General features: G+C 36.7%; 1 protein-coding gene across 10 annotated transcripts in view; it reads left to right on the plus strand.

The window, feature by feature from the left end:
* Positions 1 to 21,956, plus strand: part of LOC123822047 (muscular LMNA interacting protein) — a 232,971-nt gene that overhangs the window by 100,713 nt on the left and 110,302 nt on the right. For 8 of the 10 annotated variants that reach the window (XM_045843875.1, XM_045843876.1, XM_045843874.1 and 5 more), the window contains exons 2-4: positions 5,004 to 5,159; positions 7,920 to 8,312; positions 19,844 to 21,406. In XM_045843875.1, coding sequence (XP_045699831.1) covers positions 5,004 to 5,159; positions 7,920 to 8,312; positions 19,844 to 21,406 — 2,112 coding nt within the window. The remainder of the gene's footprint in view (positions 1 to 5,003; positions 5,160 to 7,919; positions 8,313 to 19,843; positions 21,407 to 21,956) is intronic. The other 2 variants (XM_045843877.1, XM_045843872.1) reach the window with 2 other exon arrangements.

A 21,956-nucleotide genomic window follows, 5' to 3' on the forward strand; every position in this document is an offset into this window, starting at 1 on the left:
ATTCAAATCATTTTTCAATGAAAATTCTGTGAAAAAAATTTTTGTGCATCTTTGGTAAGATAAGAGGATGCTAGGTAAAGGCAGAGAAAAGAGCTCCACCCTAACATTGTACTTTCAGCTTAAAAGAGAATGCCAAATCATTGCTCTTTTTTGGATTGCTCTTCTGAGGAATGTGTGTGGACAGGAGCATATTCCTGATCTTGTTCTTCAGTAGTAACCTAGGAGGATGAATGAGTCTTTAGTCCTATTAGATTTTTTATGTTATTTTTAAAGGACATCAACTAAAATTTAAAAATTTTGTTCATAGCTGGTGAAGGAATTTTATGTAGCATTTGGATACTTCCATAGGAAAATACAATACATAAAGTAGAAGGAAATAATTTTATTTCTTTTCAGGTGCTTTCAATGTCAACCTGTGGTTATGTTCAGACATTCTTTTGAGGGCATTGTTATAAAAGCACAGCTTATGCATTGAAGCATCAGTTTCCATTCACACTCGTGTAGATCTACTTGTATTTTATAGAGGTCTAAGTAATGTGGAATTACACAAATTGTGCAAGGCTTAGTGAATTTTCATTATTTTATATGCTTTAGAAGGTAAAGCCACTTACTTTTAATAATGATTATATGCATTTCATAACAATGGGGTGCTCATACTGAGGGCTTTGCTACATTGGTACTTAAATTGCATTTGGATGAAACCAAGATAGACCTATAGTCATCATAGGTGGGGATGAGGGAGGCCTATAGAATCTGGGGACAAAGTCGCATTGTCACCTCTTCTTTGACTTCTAAATGAAAGTCTGTGATGAACTATATGAACTACCCTCAGTGAATTCTGTGCTCTCCATCTATCATGATATTGATGAGATTAGTTATGCAGACTGCTTCATAGAAAATAATTCATATAGAAAGTGTGTTGTATTATGTATTGCTGATAAGACCAGTGGGCTTTCTAAATCCCACAAAGGGTCTAATGTTCTTTCCTACAAAGGAAAGCATTGATTTATCATTTTCTGATAATAAGCTGAAATCTGGGAACTGTAACATGACTGCAGTCATGGAATAATGACAAATAGCTTTCCAGGCTGAAAAGAATACTAAAAAATAAAAGTTGGCTCAGAGGGTTTGTCTATGTATTTTAACTCCCCTAAGGAATATACATCTTTTTCATAAGGCATAGATATTTTAGTTGTTAAGTTACCAGAAAGATACATCCTGTGGTAAGTGGTCCAGAGTTAGTTCATTAGGCCTGTAATTTCAGTAGAGCCACCATGCTTAGCCACCGCCTTTCTCCCCAGCCCAGTCTTTCTGTCACCCAGTGTGTCTTGTGTTTCATAAGGACTGCCCTATTAACATTCTTGTCTCACAGTTCCTTAACCTTCACAATCTCAGTGCCTCCCTGCTTTCTCATCTGACACTCAGCCTCAAGGCCAAAGCCTGGACCTCATAATCATCCAGAATTACTGTTCTTAAACTCTCACCGTCATGCCATCTTTCCTAGTTCTTCCTCTGCTGCAGACCACTTAATGGTAGAATCTGGCGCGTTCAGTCTTGGACCCCCTTTTCCTATATGTGTGGGTTACCCCCTTGGTGTTCCCATCTAGTCTTGTGGTTTTAAATACCATACATTGGTTAACAACCCTAAAAATTTTATCTCTGGCACAGACTTTCCTCTGAACTTGTTTCCTTACTCACATTTCCATTGGGGTGTGTATTTGGCATATCAAATTTGATCTCTATTCTCAAACCAGCCTCACCTGTTGTTTTCCCCATTTCAGTGAATACTAAATCATTATTTTTCAAAATTATTCAGGTCAACAACTTTGTACTCATCTTGACTCTTGTTTACCTTTTATATCCCATATTTAATTTTTCAGCAAATTCTAAGTTTTTCTTCTAAAATATAGCCAGAAATTTAACGCTTCTGACCACTATTAACTGCAGCAAACCAAGTTCAACCTAACATTTTCTCTCTCATGGGTTATTGCAACTATCTTATAGCCAGGATTCATAGTTTATAACTATTGTCTTTTTTACTACTTATTTCACTAGAATGTAAATTGTTTATTACTGTGTTTTCACTAGAATGTAAATTCCATTGGGGTAGAGATTTTTGTTCACTGCTATATGACCAACCCCTGCAGTATTCCCTCACATTTGGTAGGCATTTAATAAGACCTTGCTGAGTAAATAAAAAGAAGTATAAGGTAAAGTGTTCAGTGAGAGTTGTGTTTAGTAGGAGCATAGTGGCTGGGCTGAAGGCCACATTAAAGGACATAGAGATGGGGGTGGATGAATAGATGTGGTGATGAGGACCTTAGAAGTTCTTCTCTGATTCCTTCAACTATCTCAGTGGAATGAGAAACAAAGTCTTCAGCCCATAGTAAAACTTGGGAAGATGTTGGGGGTTTAAAGAAAGAAAAAAAAGATATGAGTTTTCTAGGCAAGTGGAAGAGTGAATGGGCTATGGAACTACATGTAATTATACAGCAACACTGAAGGGCCTGCTTAAGGCTCAGAATCATAAATTTGAAGTGAAACCACTAAGCATGGTCGTGAGGTTTTCCCTAGCCACATTTACATCTCTTATGCAGGGGTAGAGGAGGTATGGGGTTAGATTTAGTAGGGACTGTGATTTACCCAAATGGGGATGACGATGTGAGACAGGGTACAAAATGTGAGGGATATGCATGGGAGTGATCGTGGTAAGTGCAGTCCTTTGGTAAAGACAAGCTAGTTAAAACAAAGTACAGGAAAACCTAGTGTTGGAAGGATCAATAGATTTTTCATTGTGGTGAATTCTGAGAAGCATTAGAATTGGAAAACTAGTGGGAGTGGTATGGAAAGAAAAGAAGTGGTGGTCAGAGAATTAGAAAACTGAAATTACAGAAGGACTGTGGTTCTTGGTCTAGGCTGGAGATGTGAGAGACAAGGAGAGTAGAGATTGAGGCATCACAATATTGGAAAATTTATCCATGAGATATGATATTGAGTATTATAAAAAGCCTAGTGTTAGAGAGAGTAGAATTGAACTAGGAATTTAATCTTCAAAGAAAAGAGGGTTTCATTTGGGTGTGGACAGGTGACTATTACAAGGAGAGGTAGTGAGTAGTCTAGACTGATGATATGAGATTCAAACTGGAAGTTTCTAGGTAAAAGAAAAGGAGAAGATTTTGGAATCAGTAAAAAGGAATAAGGAGCACACCTCTTCCATTCCCAGGTCTAGTGTGAGAGAGAACAGCTCCCATTGAGGGAGCTCCTTGGAAATGAGTCCTTCAGAGGGAGCCGTAGTTTAGTTAGAGCTAGAATATTTAGAGAAGAGGTTAAAGATGATATGAAGGATTTTTTGATGACTGGCTGGGTCCCAGGCAGTGTGTTTCAAGGGTTGGAACATGGTACAAGATGGAAACAAAACTGGGGGTGTGCACATAGCACATGGGGATTGTGGGGAGATTCAGGGGCCTGGATTCCTCACAGGGACAGACATCGTCAGATTAAAGGGCATACTGAGATAAGGTCCAAGTTGTCCAAGGCACAGAAACGTGATACAACTTGAAGGAAAAGGAGAGTAGGGATCTTAGCAGGGCATATCATATTTTGTGACAGAGTCATGGAGGCAGCAAAGGGACAGTGTTACTCTGACTAGGTGGGGCTGGTTTTATCATGGTCATTATTTTATCAAAAGTGATTTCCCTTTACCTTCCCACTCTCCCTATTTTATCATGTTCACGAGCCTTTCTTTATCTTAGCTCATTTTCTCTGGACTCCAGGGAGACCATGTTTCTTCTCTTGTTTCCTTACCTTGTTCTGCCCGCCCCCTCCAAGATCTTGCTCCACTTTCATTCTCTCCTGGTTCCTCCCTTCAGGCTACAGACATGTTTAAGTCTATCCCCTTACAGACAAGAAGGCATCTCTTTGACTCTACTTCCCTGTCTAACTGCTCTTAACCTTTCTCCCTACTTCTCATCCATACTTCTTGAAAGAGAAATCTACAGCACCATCTTCTCATTCTCCCTTTTCATTTAGTCCTCAAACTATTTGCTATTGACTTTTCTCCCTTCTCTCTAGCCTTGTGTCTTTCAAAGCCAGTATTATTTAAAATTCTAGTGTGGCTATGTCATTTCCCAATCTGTAGTGCTTTATAGAGCACAATGGTTCTCTGTTGGCAATAGGACAATGTGCAAGCTGGATCCACACCCCACACTGCTGCTTCTTTCCATGCTTCTCTCAGCCGGTTTTCTCAGCCTGGAACATCTTTATCTTCCTCTTCACTGGGACTTAAATTTCAGGTGTTTTATTTTTTTTTCCTAGAGTTTCCCAGGTTGGGTAGGCAGGTTCCCGTCATCACTTTTCCCTCAGTATTCTGTGTATATCCTCTTTCTACTTGTGAGTGGTCTATTGACTCTTTCCTATTCACTGTTGTGTATCTAGCTCTTGACTGCCTGCTGCACAGGAAACACTTAACAAAATTACTTTTGAATGAATAAAGAATGAATAAAAGATAAAATATATCTTTTAGCAGACATTCACATTTTGGTAGTGAGAAAAGTTTACTTCTAATTTTAAATCCATATTTGGTATTCTTGTTAATGATAAATGGAAGCTTCTTGCATGTTTGGTGATTATGAATCAAATTGAACCTGCTAACCTGGGTTAAATGGATAAAAGTCCATTTTGAAACAGATTGACGACTGTGTTTGTGATAAATCCACTGAGGTAGAGATGCCCTATAATATTCCAGCAGATTAACACCTGTTATTTTATTGCCATCCCCTATAACAGGATCCTGCTGGGGTTGTATTGCTTTTTCTGATAGTATTATAAAAAAAAGAATCTGATATACTATGACTATTTTTATAGCTGTTTTCTTTGGCAACCATATATATGATCACAGGAAAATGGGCAATTTATCAAAATAAATAAGTATCCTGGTGTATAGAGAAAAAGTCAAGATAAACATTTGACAAGACTACAGGCCTAATTTATTACATGTCTCATAGGTCTCTTCTGGTGATTCTGAAGCCAAACCTTTGATCTTCACATTTGTCCCCACTGTCAGAAGATTGCCAACCCACTCTCAGTTGGCTGACATCTCTAGATTCCTTGTTAAAATTCCTGAGGAACCAAGTGATAAGAATCCAGAAACTGTAAATAGGGTAGGACTATTTTTATTCTTTTTTTTCAGCAATTAACATTAAATTATCATAATAATAACTGACAAATTTGAATGAATGTTTATTTCCTCTGCTTAAAGTGAGACAACCATGAAATCTAAGATTGACTAAAAATACAATTATGTAATAGGAACGTAATTGTTATCTAATTCCAGGTTCTCTGTAATACATTATTCTCAACCTTTTTGAGTTGATAGCCTATAGTTTGCCTCCTTGTACATTCCCTTCTCTCAAATGTATCTTAAAATAATAAAAACAAAATTAAAAAGAAGTTTGCATTTATTTTGAAAGAAAATATGATTAAATAATGAGGTGCTACTACCTTACATGTAATAAATTAGCAACATGATAAAGGTATAATACCCATTGTTAGGGCAGTTGTGGAGATATTTGCATGCTCATATTTTGGTGCTACTTTTGTGAATGTGTATAATTTTGGTAGAAAACCTTTATCCACTTTCATGAAACTGTTCATAGCCTTTCAATAACCTAACTCTTGGAAATGTATCCCCCAAAATAGGACAAAAGAAGAAAAATGTTATAGAGAAAAATAATTAGAAAAAAAATAAAAACAGCCTAATACCAGAAAAGTTAAGAATATGATAATACATAACTTTGACAAAGTTATAATTATAGTAATTATGTAATTCCATGAAAAATGTTAACCTTATAATATTATGTAACAAAACAGATGATAAAATTGTATTTATGCCCTGGTCATACCTTTCTAAAATGAAACCAAGACTGAAAATTAAATTAAAACAAACCCTGAAAATGACGTGCTAGAATAATGACATTGTGGTTTAGAAATATTCTCATTAAAATGTGTTGTAATACTGTCTTATTTAAAATAAAGTGTGACTCTAAGGAACTTGTGGTATTCTTGAGCCAACTGGAAGGGCAGGAAATAATCTAATTTACCTTGTATATATGAAAACATCTTACAGGCAAGTAGTAATATATTTATGTTTCTGAGATTTTCAGTGCTATCTTATTTCAAGATCATTGGGGCCACATTATTTCAGAGAAATCCTGAATATTACATAAGGCTCTTCTGGGAAGTTTCTCCCTAACAGTACTCAACTATACATAATATATTCATAGTATCCTTTGTTATTAGGTGCTATGGTTACATGAGACTGTAGCTATATGAACCAATTTTGGTTGCAAACCTCCAAAGCCTTCTGAAATGATGATATTCATCTGATGATTGCAATGATACACATACAACTATGACATTAAAATGAGATTAAAGTTTTTTCTATCTTTTAAATGGTTCAGTATTATAATCAAACAGGGTAAATAATCCTTCATTCTTTCTATGTTTAACAACTATTGACTGGCAACATGTTACGTGCTTGGTGTTGTGGATTCTGAGTGAATAAAGTCAACTCATTACTTACTTGTTATTGGGAATGCAGACTGTGAAAAAACTGAAAAGTGTATAACCAAATCTCAGCTATTGATGAATGCTGTAAAAATATATCGGAGTGAAGGAACATAGAATGATAGACTATGGAGGAAGGAAATTGTTTTAGAGCATTAATGATGTTTTCAAAAACTAGTTCAAGTTTTTGCTGGTTTTCTAGTTATTCCATTACTTTTCATAGGAAGCAATTTGTCACTGACTACTTCTATTTTTAATTTAAACTTCCTTCCAATTTGGGTTTTTGTTACTATATAGTATTGTAATTAATATGTGAAATCACCATTATCAGAGAAATCCTAATCAGAGACAATTAGTTTTATTCTGACTATATCATCATCAGCTGAAAAGTGTGGAATTGATGTATAAAGTGATGTCCTTAGTTTAGTTATGACTAATCAATGGTTGATTTCTATTGTGTTTTCACACACACAAAACACAAACACACATATTATCATACATTAAATTGATGATCATAGTTGAAATTATTTTAGTTTAATTAGTGTCTTCTTTAACTTTCTATTTTTAAATAAATTCACACTTAAAGAAAAGTTTAAAGAATAATAAATATAGTATGGTTATCAAAACCAAGAAAATTAACATTGAATCTTCTCAGCATACATAGCTACTGCCTTTTCAGAACAAAGCCTTTTGTTAGCATGGTAAAGCTGTCTTACTCCTGGTCTTATGAACTTTCTGTGTGTTCAAAAAATTGTATGAGAAAAGATTTGGAATTACAAATCCAAAATAAAATAATAGTAAAAAATAGTTTGTGCTAAAAACATTTATCTTTTTGGTGTCCTAGTCACAGGTTCTTCCCAATTAGCTTAGGTTGTTTTGTCTAATATCTGTGCATTTTGTTCTGATATAATTTTTCTGCTCAGACTTTTACAGAGATTTATATTCTTTTAGAATCCTTCAGTGGGATTTCCTTTACCCCCTGGCTTCCACAGAGTATACAGGTTTTGCTTGACCATTAACTAAACCTTTGTCAAGTCTCCCTTTGTTCCAGGAATGTCTTCATGGAAAACATTGCTCTCTTCCTCTTCTTTTAAAAACTCATCTCATGATTTATTAGAAAGCAGGTTTGTTTGTTGATGTTGATTCTGGGCCCTACATTGTTTGGATTTAGACCAGAACAAACAAACAGGTGGGCTAGTAAAAGTAAACTGTTAACTTCAACCTCATTTCTCTTGATTTTTACATATGTTTTTATAAAGTCTTGTCCTTAAGCAGGTAAAGCTTTTAAGTGCATAGAAAAAAGAAGCAAGTATCAAACCAATGTCAATGCTTTTATGTCTATACATTTATTGCAGTCAAATTTCAATGAGTACTTGACCTTGAGTGCTGGGAGCCAACAGAAGAGAGACCCAGGAACATTCACTTATCCTTCAGAAGTCAGCAGAAAGATTTCACAAGTAAGGGAATTTAAAACAAACAAACCTCAAGAAATGCAGCAAAGTGGCCTCTTCAAAGCTGAATATGTTTTTATTGTGGACTCTGAAGGGGAAGATGAAGCTACAAGCAGAAAAGTTGAACAAACTCCCCCAGTGGGGATGGGCACCACAGCTACTCGGCCCAAGTCCCTAGCTATATCCTCCAGTCTGGTCTCTGATGTGGTACGTCCCAAAACACAGGCAACAAGCCTCCAGGCCTCATCACATCCTGAAATGCCCCACGGGATGGCCTCTCAGCAAAAGCATGGGCAGGTAGGTTTTTCTTCTTATAAGAAAAAAAATATTGTTTACATATCGTTTGTTCCAGGCTGTGTGTGGTCTTGGAAGCCTCCAGTGTGGGGCTGCCTCAGTGAAATAGGGAGAAGGTCCCATCCCAAAACTTAGCAGCAAGACTGAATGCCTTTTTTAAGGTGGAGAGTCTATGGTACAGTAGGAGAAGTCCTGTGTCTGTGATGGCAAGAAAGAAACATCAAAGAAAGAAAGTTAGGGAAAGATTTTGAAGGGAAAAATAGAAAGAATTTGTTGTTGGCTATTTGTTGTAGTGAAATTATAATATGACTTTGACAAGGTACATAGGATGTTAGGGATGCAGAGGCTGGCTTTGGAGTAAATAGTGGATGGGAAGTTGCCCTAGACAGTAAGCGTGAATCAGTACCAAAGTGTCCTGTTTAGAATCTACCAGATCGGGCATTTGCAAGCTTTCCAAAGTAGATGGGAGAACATTTTTATTGGTGAGTTAGCCTTTTGCTGCTACTAGGATTGATGCAAAACTGTACAGTAGGCATCTTGTTTTTGGTGCCACCCCATCTTTATTCCTGTAGCCTTCACTGACTTCCTGATGATGTATTCATATCTCCTCCAAGCATCCTGTATCCTCATTCTGCCTTGTGGTGATGGAAGACTCACACTGGGCTGTCCATACGCAGGTCTCCTGGACTAAAACGTTCATTTCTTTTTGAGGTTTATTCTCAGATAATTATTTAAAATATTCTAACCACATTAACATATTCTCAGTAAGTGTGATAGGTTTAAACACTTTTTTCTTATCTCAGGAAAATAGTGGAAAAACCAATAGGAGATGTAGGGGTTTCCATAGTCAGTGGAGAGTACCAGTAATTCGATGGGGTGCCTTTGAAGAAGAACATGTAGGTGTGATAATACAAGATATATGAAAATGAAAATATTCTTAATGAAGCAATTTTGGTTTTTAAACTTACTCTTTTCTCCAATTGGTAATTTTTTTCCCAAGTTGGTCATTTATTTTGTTTTAATGTGATTATATATATATATATAACATGTATGTGTGTATATATATATATGACATATGTATGTGTATATACATGTCAAACTGGAGACTAAACATGCACTTTGGGATTTTTTTTTGGCCAATGTAGGTTACTTAGGAGGTTATAGTTCATGTTATTAATGCTCCAAATGAAAAGACAAAACTCAACCTAATTCATTAGTAAGGGCTCAAAATGATCTTATCACAAATGGAGGAATACTGGATCCTGAATTGTTTGGGAATAGCCATGGTTCCTGTCTCCATTTATCTTAATAATCCCTTAATAATTCCTGCCTGAGTGATGAATAGATGTCATCATGAAATAAAAATAAGATGAATTAAAAATAAGATAACTGTTACTCACAAATTTAAACTAAAAAATGACCAGGGCACAAAAGAGGGCACTCTGAGAGGTTTAATGTAGTCAGGAGTAGAATTTTAATATAAAAAGTCTAGAGACTACCCCATGATTGGATTACTTGATGCCAACAACAGTAATTTTTCAATAAGAAATTTTAATTTTTCTATAAAGAAGTGATTTTTCTGGTCAACCTGGTAAAAATGAATAGAATTATCTATAAATTGGTACTATTAGTTAGTAATAATAACTTAAGCTTTTCCTAAAAAATGTCTTTAGTTCTTAGTTTGGGCTTTACCCTTTTCATAACCTAACCTGTATGACATTTCCTCTCACATCTTGTTCCTCATTTCTTCAGCTCTCCTGTATTATCATCACAGTCCACACTTTATGCATTTCTGTCCCTGAGCCCTTGATTCCTCTGAGTGTAGTGCTTCCTTCTTCCCCAGACCCAAGGCCATTTTGGCCTCAGCTACTCGATATTCTAGGTTCTGCTCAAGTTGCCCCTTTTCCTAGAGACATTCCCAGATGGATTAGTATTTCTCCTTCATCTTCATCATTTTTCTCATAGTTTTGTAGCCTTTTTGGTAAATCTTCAATGTAACTCCTTTCAACTTAGTTCTAATAGTTGATTTTATCTTTCTTCCTCACTAGACTAAAAGCAACTTGAAGCCAAAGTCTGTCTCCTGTTTATTTCTGTATCCATAGCACTTAGTGCAGTGTCTCAAACATAGGTAAAGTTCAATAAGGTGTATGAAAAAATATTCACAAGTTTACACATTTGAAGTCTTTTCTCAGATATCAACTCCTTCATAAAGTCTGCTTTGGTACTTTCAGGGAAAGCAAACTCTCCCTCAGTTTAATTCTGATAGCTTTTTTCTCCCTGAATATCTTTTATTATAATTATTCTATTACAGCATGTATTATAACTGTTTAGGTGAATGCCTTATCTTCCCTAGCAGACTGTAAAGTTTTTATAGGTAAAGACACCATTAAATCCATTTTTATTAATCATTTTGTTCTCCAGAATGGTTACTGTATTCTCTCGAACATAGTCAGTATAAATATTGGATTGAGTGTATTTTTGTTCCAAAGGTTGTAGTGGCATGTTTACATAAAAGCACATTATATTTAAAAAATCCCTAAAGAATTTAAAATTTAAAGTGTAAGTCAAAAGTAAAAATGCTATGAGAGCAGTTGAAATAAAATCCTCACAAATAGAATTCAGAAAAAAATACTCCATAATGAAATACTCCATTCATGTTTTTGAGTGTCGGTGTAATGATGTAAGAATAATCTTACCCAGGGATAGTATTGGAGTTCAAAGAGAGGTGACTATACACAAGCAAACGCAGACTGGTTTGTCTGAAAGAACTTTGATAAAATCTGGTATCAATCAGGTCAACTTGGGAATACAAAATAATAACTGATGACTTTTACTATACTAATGTATTAATAACTAACATCTTTCTGGCAGTGTGTCATAGTTTGAGTACTGACCTAGGGTTATCGAAGCACAAGAGCTCTTCTATTTTTAATGCTGAGAAACCTCATGGAGAATGAAGCATTTCTTTACAATATTGTATTTTCATGTTTTATAGATGCCTTGCCACATTTCTTCACTGTACAGCAGCAAGTAATTTTGTCAAGTGGGACAGGCAGGTTAATATATCCTGCCGCTTGGTTAGGGAGGAAGGGCAGGTTGGGAGATTCACGAGGCCCTGATCAAAACCGAGGGGAGGATCAAAGTCCTTTTGTTGACAAAGTTGGGTATGAAACACGAGGAGACCCTGATGAAAGTGTGTCGCCTGTCAGGCAGGAAGGGGAATCCTCTTCCCAGTGAGCATTATAAGAACCAGAAGATGTTTAGGGATGAGGCCAGGTGTGTGGGGTTTGACCTGGCCAGAGTCTGAATTTGAGACATGGGAACACTTTCACTCCCATGGGTCAGCCCCTAGAATCTTATGCTGCATTACCTGCTGGGAGCCACACCTCCTCTGTGCTCTCTCCTGCTCTGGGAGGGCAGGGTGAGGGTTCCCAACATTTGACCAGTTCAGCTACAAAGGAGGTGCCTGATGCCTGCTATTAAAATATACTATACTATTATTTATTAAAATAATGTTATTTAATATAATGAAAATATTATAAATGTAAAACAAATTCCAATAAAACAGGGCCCTCAAAGCTTTTTAAATTGGAAATTAAGAGGTTATTTGGTGACTTTAATGAGAACAGTGTGAGTGGGGTGCTAGGGGCACAAGTCAAGTTGAGAAGTGGATGGGTGATGAGGGCAAAGAGGTTGCGTGTTGGAGGAATGGACTGGGAAAACCAAAATGAGACAAGCAACTGAGTGGCCATGCTCTTCTGGGTATTTACTTATAACCATAAACCCTAGTTTCCACATTTGTAAAATGGGGTGATGATATCAACCTTTCTTATGAAGATCAAATGAGATTATATATTATATAATGAAACTATAAATTTATTTGTGTATATTTATATATAAACTGTTCATCTCAGTTCCTGGCCCATGGTAAGTTCTTAACAAATAATTTACCATATTTAAGAAGTCTAAGAGGACAGCATGTGTTGGGGTATAGTACAGGGTAAGGAATGTGCAAGGGGGGAGAGGTTTTATATATTGGTTCAAATGTAGCTTGGATGTAAGAACTTGGGGGAGGAACATGGAAAATAAGGTCAGAAGAACTGGCTGTCAAAATAAAGGAGGTTCTTACATAATATCCTGGAAAATTTGGACATTAGCTCTCATATTTACTAAGTACCTAGATTTCATGGATCCATGGAAAAAAGATTACAACAAATTTGGACAGGGCATTTGACATACAAATCTTCTTTATACCCCCTAGGGACTCAATGTTATAATGAAATATTCTATTCATACCAACACACTGTATTAGAATAGTCTTTTTATGTTTCTATTATTCTAGTATATTTGTGAGCCTCATCATGCCAAAAAATCTTCTTGTCTCTGGTTCCCATCACCTAACACAATGCCTGGAACACCTGTAGGGGCTTGGAAAGTGTCTGATGAGTGAATAAGTGAGTGAATGCTCCTCCTTTTCACATGGAGGACCCTATAATATATATATATATATATTATTATATATTATATATATTATATTATTATAATATATTATATTATATTATATTATATTATATTATATTATATTATATTATAATATAATATTATATTATTATAATATATATAATTTTATAATATATAAATTATAATATATTATATTATATATTATATATTATATATATATATATAGATAGATAGATAGAAAGATAGATAGATAGATAGATAGATAGATAGGAAATAAACATCATTATATGAACTATCTTAACCCATAGCTGAGAGAAAACTGTCATGGAAAATAAAAAGAGAGCCTAGGACTCCTGCCTCATAGTTTAGCTCTTGCTCCATATTTTGCTTATTAATACATGATCCAAACATAACTCTTGGCCTTAGAGATTTAGAGATGGAAGACTTTGGAAGAAGCTGATAGGTGAAACTTCCAAGTTGGATTCTGCTAACTGCTGGGAGGACCAGCTTAGAATGACAGGAAATATTTCCTGAAAAATGACATTTATGTTAAGATTCCAGAAAGCAATGTGCACCTGACCATCATCCGCACAACACTCTAGCTGCATGCAGAGCAGAGCTACGTGGAGCAGAGTGAGGAAAACAAAAAGAGAGCCTGACTTGCTCGAGTAGGGGAGAGGTGATCAGGTGGTAACTCAGATTCTAGGTGGGCCCTCTCGGTCACTTGCCTAGAGGCAGCTGTGATGATTAAAACTGTAGAGGCCCTCATTTTTTTAATTGCTGCACACATTCCTGACCAGTTAAAAGTGGATTAATTTATTTTTGAATTTAAGTATAGTTGGCATACAATATTATATTAGTTTCAGTTGTATAATGTAGTGATTAAAACTTACAATGTGATCACCACATTATAGTCTAGTAACCATATGTCACTGTGCAAATTTTTCACCATAATATTGAGTATATTCCCTTTCACCTTTGAATAAAATCACCAGTGGGTGATTTTACTTTTTTAACCACTTTTCTCTAGTGGTCTTCGCATTGTCACCTCCCCATTTCCCTTTTTGCTTAGGGTGAGGATATGATTCTCTCCTCTCAACCTTTTTGTCACCTTCTATGGTGAGATTGGACACACTTGGGAGACTTGTTCTGACTCAGTTGGGAGGACCCAGGCTCTGCTCTGATGCTGGAAGAATCCCTGTGATCCATGGTGGCCTGTTGCTTCCCCTGGCTGAAACACCATTTATTTGTACCTTTAGTTCCAGGGACAGAGAAAGTACATTTATGGAAAATCAAGTTGCTTTGTCAATTCCAGCAGAAAGATGATGGAGGTCTTAAAAAGGGTGGTCTCTTGACTTGATGTCAGAACTCAATTTTTTCTCTCTTGTGAGGTAAGACAGAATTGACTGTCAGAGCCACAGTTCCCTCCACCCCATACCCTCCCTCACTCACTGTCTGGAGTCTACAGCAGAGTTAGAAGGCGTCACCGCTGAGGAAGGTGATGAGGCCTTCTTCAAGGAGGCGCTATGTCCCTGCTCTCTGTCCTTTTGTTCCTACATCCACAGGACACTTTACTTCTCTATTCCTGCAGGAAGGCAATATGCCATGTACTAGACAGACGCTCTGTGAGTACGCGTTAAAGACATAGTGCCTACCTTCAAGGAACTTTAAAAAACAGATGCACCTGAAAATAATGACAGTGAAAAGTAATGAGTTTGAGTTAAAATAGAAATCAGCCTTGGACCTCAGGAAAGGTTCATATTGTATGAGCTAAAATGTAAAGAATAAGTACAAGTTTTCTGGTCAAACAAGCTGTGCTTAGGCATTTCTGGGACTCAGCAAGAATTACCAACATAGAAGAAGAAGAGAAGAAAAGGACTTAGTGATAAAATAGAGGCACAGATAAGGTAGTTTTGAAAAGGAGGGAGAGATTAGAAGTATCAGGTTTTAGAGAGAAATCAGAAAAGATAAGGAATTCAAATGCTTGTTGGTTTTAGGAAGTGGAAATCATTGCAGGCATCAGTGACAACAGTGTCAGTGGAAGAGGAGGGGCGGTGGACGGGGGAAGTATATTAGTTTTCCATTGCTACAGAACAAATCACCACAAGTTTAGTGGCTTAAAAATACGTTTATTTTTATTTATTTTCTCTGCCACTTTGATTTCTAATCTTTCCATTCACCTTTAAATCATTTATTTAGGTCATACCCACTCTGGATAATCCAGGAGATGGATAATCTCCTGTTTGATTAACTTGAAGTCATCTGATTAGGGACTTCTAAATTCCTTCAGCTTCCACCCATACTCAAGAAGAGGGAATTATACAAGAGGGGATTCTGCGTAGTTACTTTTGGGTATGTTGGCCACAAAACGGAAAGCAATACAATGATTATTATATTTTTCAGGTGTAATTACCAAGAGAGAAATGTGGGCCTGTAATGATGGGAAAGACAGGATCCACAAAGATCTTAGTGTACATGTATGCACACATTTTCAGTTACCTTTTTCCATTTAACAAACCGTGACAAAATTTATTGTTTTTAAACACAACCTTCTATTTAGCTCAGAAATCTGCCACTCTACAATTGGGCCAGATTCAGCTGGGTGGCTCTGCAGGTCTGGGTCAGGTTCAGCTGATATTTGCTGTAGTTCACTTATGTGTCTGTGATTAGCTGCTGGTTGAATGGTAGATGATTAGCTGTCTGGGGGCTGGTTAGCTGAGAGATGGTTTTGTATTTTCCAGTGGACTAACCTGGGCTCATTCATATTGTGGCAATGTTCTGCATTCAGCAAGCCAATAAGTTCCAATGCACAGTGTTTTTCTCGCCACTGCTTCTTGAATCACATTTGCTAATGTTGCACTGGCCAAAACAAATTATATGGCCAGTTGAGATTAAGGGATGAGGAAAAGGGCTTTGCCTCTTTAATATAAAGAAGACTAAAGAATGGTAAAAATTTTTATAATCCACTACATGACATTTATTATTATGGTTTTAAAGATTGGAAGGATTCTGCTTTATATTTATGTTAGAATGAGAGAGCTAATAAAAAAGAAAAAAAAGAATGAGTACATAGCATAGGAGTGATGGAATGTGATCCCTAAGAAGACAGGAGCTACTGCAATTTGGAGCACATAGAGAAAATTTACCTTAAAGAAGTGAAAGGCAGATCTAAAAAAAATGGATTTTTCTGGTAATCTCAGTTTTCCTTAGAAGAAAAGAATTCTAGGTTGTTGAGAACAATGAGGGAATGGTGAGAAAAGGATTTGTGGTCAGTGTTAACTTTTTAGAAGACCTGCTATTCAGAGCAAAAGAGAAAAGCTGAGGTCCAAACAAAAGAAAACTTAAAAAAAAAAGCAGCCAACAAAAACGCTGAGGTGTCCAGGGCCCAGCTGAGACTATAGACCTCAAATTTATGAGGACACCAGCCCACAGTGCCTTATTCATCCTCTGTGCGAATTAGAGACCAGTGCTCCTTCTGCTGGGGCACAAGGACGTTCTGCCCACTCTCCGCCAGTGCCCTGGTGCAGAACCAGTTCGTAAATGAAGTGCAGGAGTCCTGCCAACCAACAGGGTTGTGTTACTTTTTTTAGTAGCAGCTTTAAATAGACTAGGTCTAGGAACATAATGGCAGTTGGTAGGAATGATTTAAGAATGAAGATTTGCCAACTAGATTGGTAAAAAAACGATAGCTAAAATGTTGACTATACTCACAAGGAATTTGAGATTGAAGAAAGTATTACTAAAAACTAATGCAAACATGCTTTTAGTAATAACATATGCAAAATATGCAATATAGCAAGGAATGGGGGAAACGAGATTGGATAGCAAGAGAGGGCTCTGTTAAGAAGGACAGGTCTTTAGATCATGGTAGACACAGAGAAATTATTGATGACATCTTGTACATAGGTATACCTTGATCAGATTGTAAGAGATCAATCTGATGATAGGTTGAATGTTATTTAAATGTTCAGGTAAGAAAGGCTGAGAATCTGCCCAGTGATATTGTGAGTGTCCGTCAGTGAGAAGAGGACTGATAATAGGTAAATTTAGGAGGCCAAGCTGCATAATATCTTGATTGTGGGAACAGAGAATCTTCTGGAGTTTCTGCCTTGCAAGGCTGTGCAGATTCAGGAAGAAAAGCACAACTATACGGGACTGACACCTGGTGCTGTCCAAGTCTTGGGAACTACTCAGAACATCAGACAGCAGCAGACCAATCACTTTAGTTTTATTCAGATGCTTTGGAATATCATAGACACATTAGGGAAAAATGAATATATACAGGTACAGTTTACTTAGATTGACTAAAATTACAAGGCAGCTCTACTTCAGAGACTGGTTGTTAAAATAACTAATGACTCCTATTATATAGGATCTATGGGTGGATTTATGACTAAGATTGTCCACTTGATGACAGCAGAACATTGCAAGTATCCTCTGATCCTGAGATTATTGTGAATGTCAAGGTAGTCTTTCTAGGGAAAGAGAGTTTTGAGAATGACTTTGGAGGTGTGTAGTCAGGGGACTCAAGGAATCTGAGGAGGGCTTGGGATTGGAGAACACGGTCAGGGCAGCTCTGAAAGGTGTTTGAAGCAAAGGAACCAACAAAGCTCAGGCTAGAAATAAATAGTGGAGAAGAAGGAGAACAGGTTTGAGGGAGAAGGAATTAGAGCATTAGAAACAAACCCAGTAACAAACAGCACAGGGGGTGAGTATTAATAGAGGAGAATGAAGGGACAGAAATAATTTGTAGACATTACTAGAGAAGTAAAGGGTTTATAGGGAAGAGGCAAAATAAAGTCTGGGCTACTGACTGAGCACTTGACAGGTATCCATTTTTTCTCTCTGTGTAAAATTATTCATGTCTTTAGCTCCTCTTTAAAAAAATTAGTAATAAGTGGAACTCAGGACAATGAATATTTTTCATTAAAAATGTATTCTTCACTCCTGAGAATTTTATAAAAATGGGGAACTACATTTTTTATGCTAGTGTAAATTAGAATAACACCAGGATGTGTTTGCAAATTAGAAATGAGCATATTATGAATACTATTGATATATTGAATAGGAAATTATAAAAACATGTAGCTTAATATAAACATAACATTCTTAGAATTTTTGGTTATTCTCTTTTAAGTTCTTCAATAATCAACTATTAAAAATACAATTAAATTCTGAGTTACTTATATTAGATAACATATGACTTAATGCAGTAGAAAATTTGGTAATTAAAATCTATACTCTTGAGGAAGTTTGAGGGAATAGTCTTTTCCTCTGAGTGAGACCCTCAAAATTAGAGCCCTACTATTTAAACATGATACTTTGATGGATAGTCAGGATGAATTAATGTTTGCTGAAGTTGTTTGGAAGATGATTGCAAAGATAATGGGATTTTGGGGTTCTTATTAACTTATAAATTTTTTTTTACCAATAGCTCTGGTATAAACTGAAAAGGCACCCTACTGGGTCTTCAAATTACTTTATTCTGTCTGTGAAAGAAGACAGATCATCACTGGAAACAATGAGAAGACCTTCATTCAGGGCTAAGCACGTGAAACAGTTACATAACCAGTGGCCAAACAGACTTGTTTCTAAGTAAAATTTATGTGAGGGAATTTTTAAGCTTTCTTTCTTGATTTGATTGAATTCTGTTTGATTTTTGAAATTATCCCTCATTTTTAGATATTCTGGTTTATGCCCATATACTCAAATATTATTTATATGGCAAGAATTCTGTGTTGCAAAGGCACAAGAGTTTACATATTAAAAACAGGAATATTTTGGGTATGTTTGCTCAGAGACTTGGAAGTTTGGGGTGAGTTGTTTGAATTTATTAGTTTTAAATATTTTTTAGAACTCAAAACTATATGATATGAAAATCTTCACATTAGGGCTGATGGATGACTTAATATGGATATCTTAAGCAACAATAAGAACTATCTTTTACTGAATTTGTAAATCAACCTTTTATTAAGTTTAAATATTATGCCCACACACTTTTCTGCTATGTAATGTGAAAAAAAATATACCTATAAGATCATAAATCTTAATTAATTTCCTAAATTCTTTATTAGACACAGTAGTTTCCTTTCTCTTATGGATTGATAGGATCAAAACAATAATTTTGGCAAAAATAAACCCTCTGTTTAAAGATTTAAAGAAGGAATAAAGAGCTTCCCAGACTAGAATCACTTACAAATTCAGTATTTATGGGTGATTTTTAAAATAGCACAGGAATACACACAGTCCGTCATTTTACAGGCCCTGCCTATCCTCTCTTGACAATGATGCATTATTTCTTTATTTTATGTGGAATTGATGGGCTGCCTTGTTTCAGGCAGATTGCAGTTGTAAAGTACTCAGGATTCCTTTGCTGTGAGAGAATACGTACTCCTTTCAATGTAACTGAATCATTTGTTTCGTGTTCATTTTGGCAAGTAATAAGGGAAAATATTTTCTGTAAGCTAGAATTCCCTCTGTGGTTTGCACTTGCTTTCACTCTCTCATTGTTTACCCCTGTATACTGAGGTTGAGTGCTGCATTTGTTGAATTCTGGGCATTTTTAGTTTCACAATATGTAGGAGTAGTCCAAGTTTTAGAATTTCAAGCTTCGAAGTATGTTAATTTTTTAAGGATTGCATTAATTATTATTATATTATGGTTTATATACTTCCAATAGAAAATTTATTTCATTTTCCAAGGTGAATTTTGAAATTTATATTGATGGTGGTTTAACTCTTTTCAAATGACATGACTCCAAATTAAGATAACTCTTTTAGATTTTGTTAATGAGTTTCTAAATAGAAATATGTGAATACAATTTAATATTGATAGTCATCCTAGGGAATCAATGTGCTACTGTATATAATGCCTCATAGTTTATTTATATTTTATTTCAAATTGAAAACAATGCCTTATTAGCAAAACAGAATTTCTTCCATTTTATGGAGATTTAAGGTATTTCTTCATACAAACTAATAGAACTGTTTGTATAAACACACAAGCACCAAGAATATTTGGATAATGTCACAAATAATGTCCGATTACAATCTGTCTATTTCTCTTTCCTCTAGTTAACTTCTTCTTCCACTACCTCTGAGCAGCTTGCCTGTAAACCACCTGCTCTCTCCTTTGTTTCTCCAACTAATCAGAAAACACCACCTGACCCAGTTAACCTCGCCGGAGCCTCTGTCCTAGAGGAGTTCCACACTAGGAGGCTGAATGTCAGTGGGGCCTTGGTAGAAGAAACAGCTACGTATTTCCAAACTTCTGCTCACTCTTCACCCTTTTTTGCATCGAAGGTCACCTCCTCGGCGGTAGAGTTGCCCTATTCCACTCAGTTATCAGGTTCTAATTTATCCAGTCCCAGTGAAGCAGATCAAAAACCTGGACTGACTTCGGAAACTCTGAGGAAGACGACGTCAGCCTCAAATGTCCTTAGCCCCAGAGAAAGTCTGAGAACCTCTCCTTCACAATCCTCTGGTGCTTCTCTGAAGTCGAATTCAGCCTCGTACATACCAGTCCGTATTGTCATGCATTCACTCTCTCCAAGTCCAAAGCCATTTACCTCCTCTTTCCATGGCTCTTCTTCCACCATCTGTAGCCCGATGTCATCCAGTGGAAATCTCTCAAAGTCAGGGGTGAAATCCCCAGTGCCCTCCCGGCTTTCTCTTCTCACTGCCATGCTCAAGTCAAACCCTTCTCATCAGAGACCCTTTTCCCCTGCATCCTGTCCCACTTTCTCTCTCAATTCCCTGGCCTCATCCACACTCACACTCGATCAAAAAGAAAAGCAAACCCTATCCACACCTAAAAAGTCTCTCTCAAGTTGCTCACTGAGAGCAGGGTCTCCTGAGCAAAAAGAACACCAGGTTTCTGACATTAGCCAACAATCCTTTCACTTACCTTTTTTCACCCAATTTGCTTCCCTTTCTCAGGCACCCTCCCTCTCTCCCACAAAACATGAGAACAACAGCCTTGCTTCTTTGAGTGTAGAGAAAACACCATCATCTACTTCTTTGAAGAACAATCCTACCCTCTCCCTGCTACAGACAAATACTTTGAGTCCTGTAGGTCTTCCTCCTGTTCCACCTAGCTTTTCTCCTTTTTCTTGGAAGGGCAAAAGAGATGCTGACCTCAGAGGTCTGGAAAAGTCCAGGAATATTTACACATATCCTTCTGAATCAGCCTCCTCTACATTATCTTCTACATTTCCCACTAACCAAAGAGCCACACTCTCCTCCCAAGAGAAATGTTTCCATCCTTCCCCAGCTCTTTCAAACCTGATCAACAGGTCCCAGAAGGTACCACCCCAGATATGGGGTCAGGGGCAGAATCCTTCAGCTCCTCCTTTACCCCCTGTTTCCAGTGCTGGCTCTGCCTCTCCCCCCAAATCCTTCCCTCTCCCTCATACTAATCTTCCCACTCAGGCACTCCAGCTCAGTCCTTCAGCACTGCACCCAAATTGTGGCAGTGGTACTTTGCCTTCAAGACTTGGGAAATCTGAAAGCTCAATATCCGACCACAGGTCATCTGTTTCAACCCCATCACCTCCCACCTCTCTAACAAGAACCAAGGACCTGATTTCACCTTGTGCATTGCCCACATCAGCAGACTTTGAGAATAAGAAACCCAAGGTATTTTTTGCACGTTGCATGGTGCATGCTTATTTTGAAGCATGGAAGAATCTTTTTCTCTGGTGGGGGGGATATCAGCAATTATGACATTCATTCTGTTCTTATGAGGAGGCAGAGAAAGTGCAAGGGCATTTGGCAGTGGAGGGATGGAGGGAACTAGGATTTGGTATATTTGAATGTGGGGATGAATTATAATCTGTCTAAAACTGTGCATGTTTCTGTAAAACTCTTTGAGTTTGCAAATTCTTCTCTTACTGGAACTTCTTATATTTATAGCTTTAGGCATAGTAATATGAGTTACACCATAGATTCCAAAGATGGAATTTAAAGCAGCTAGTGGAGATTTGGGAATATGATACATTTCCAATTATTTAATAAATGGACTCTATTATCCATCAAAATATTCTGTACTGATAGAATAGTAGACAGGATTAGTGTAAAATGGAACATTATCTTAGATCTAGGCCCATATTCTTGCCAAGCCAATTTGAAATCTATTTCCTTTGCTGTCATTCATTCATAATTATTAATTCTTTCTCCTTCTACCAGG

This window comes from Phyllostomus hastatus, unplaced genomic scaffold (assembly GCF_019186645.2).
Source record: "Phyllostomus hastatus isolate PE091 unplaced genomic scaffold, TTU_PhHast_1.1 phas_contig_40, whole genome shotgun sequence".
In the NCBI taxonomy this organism is placed as follows: domain Eukaryota; kingdom Metazoa; phylum Chordata; class Mammalia; order Chiroptera; family Phyllostomidae; genus Phyllostomus; species Phyllostomus hastatus.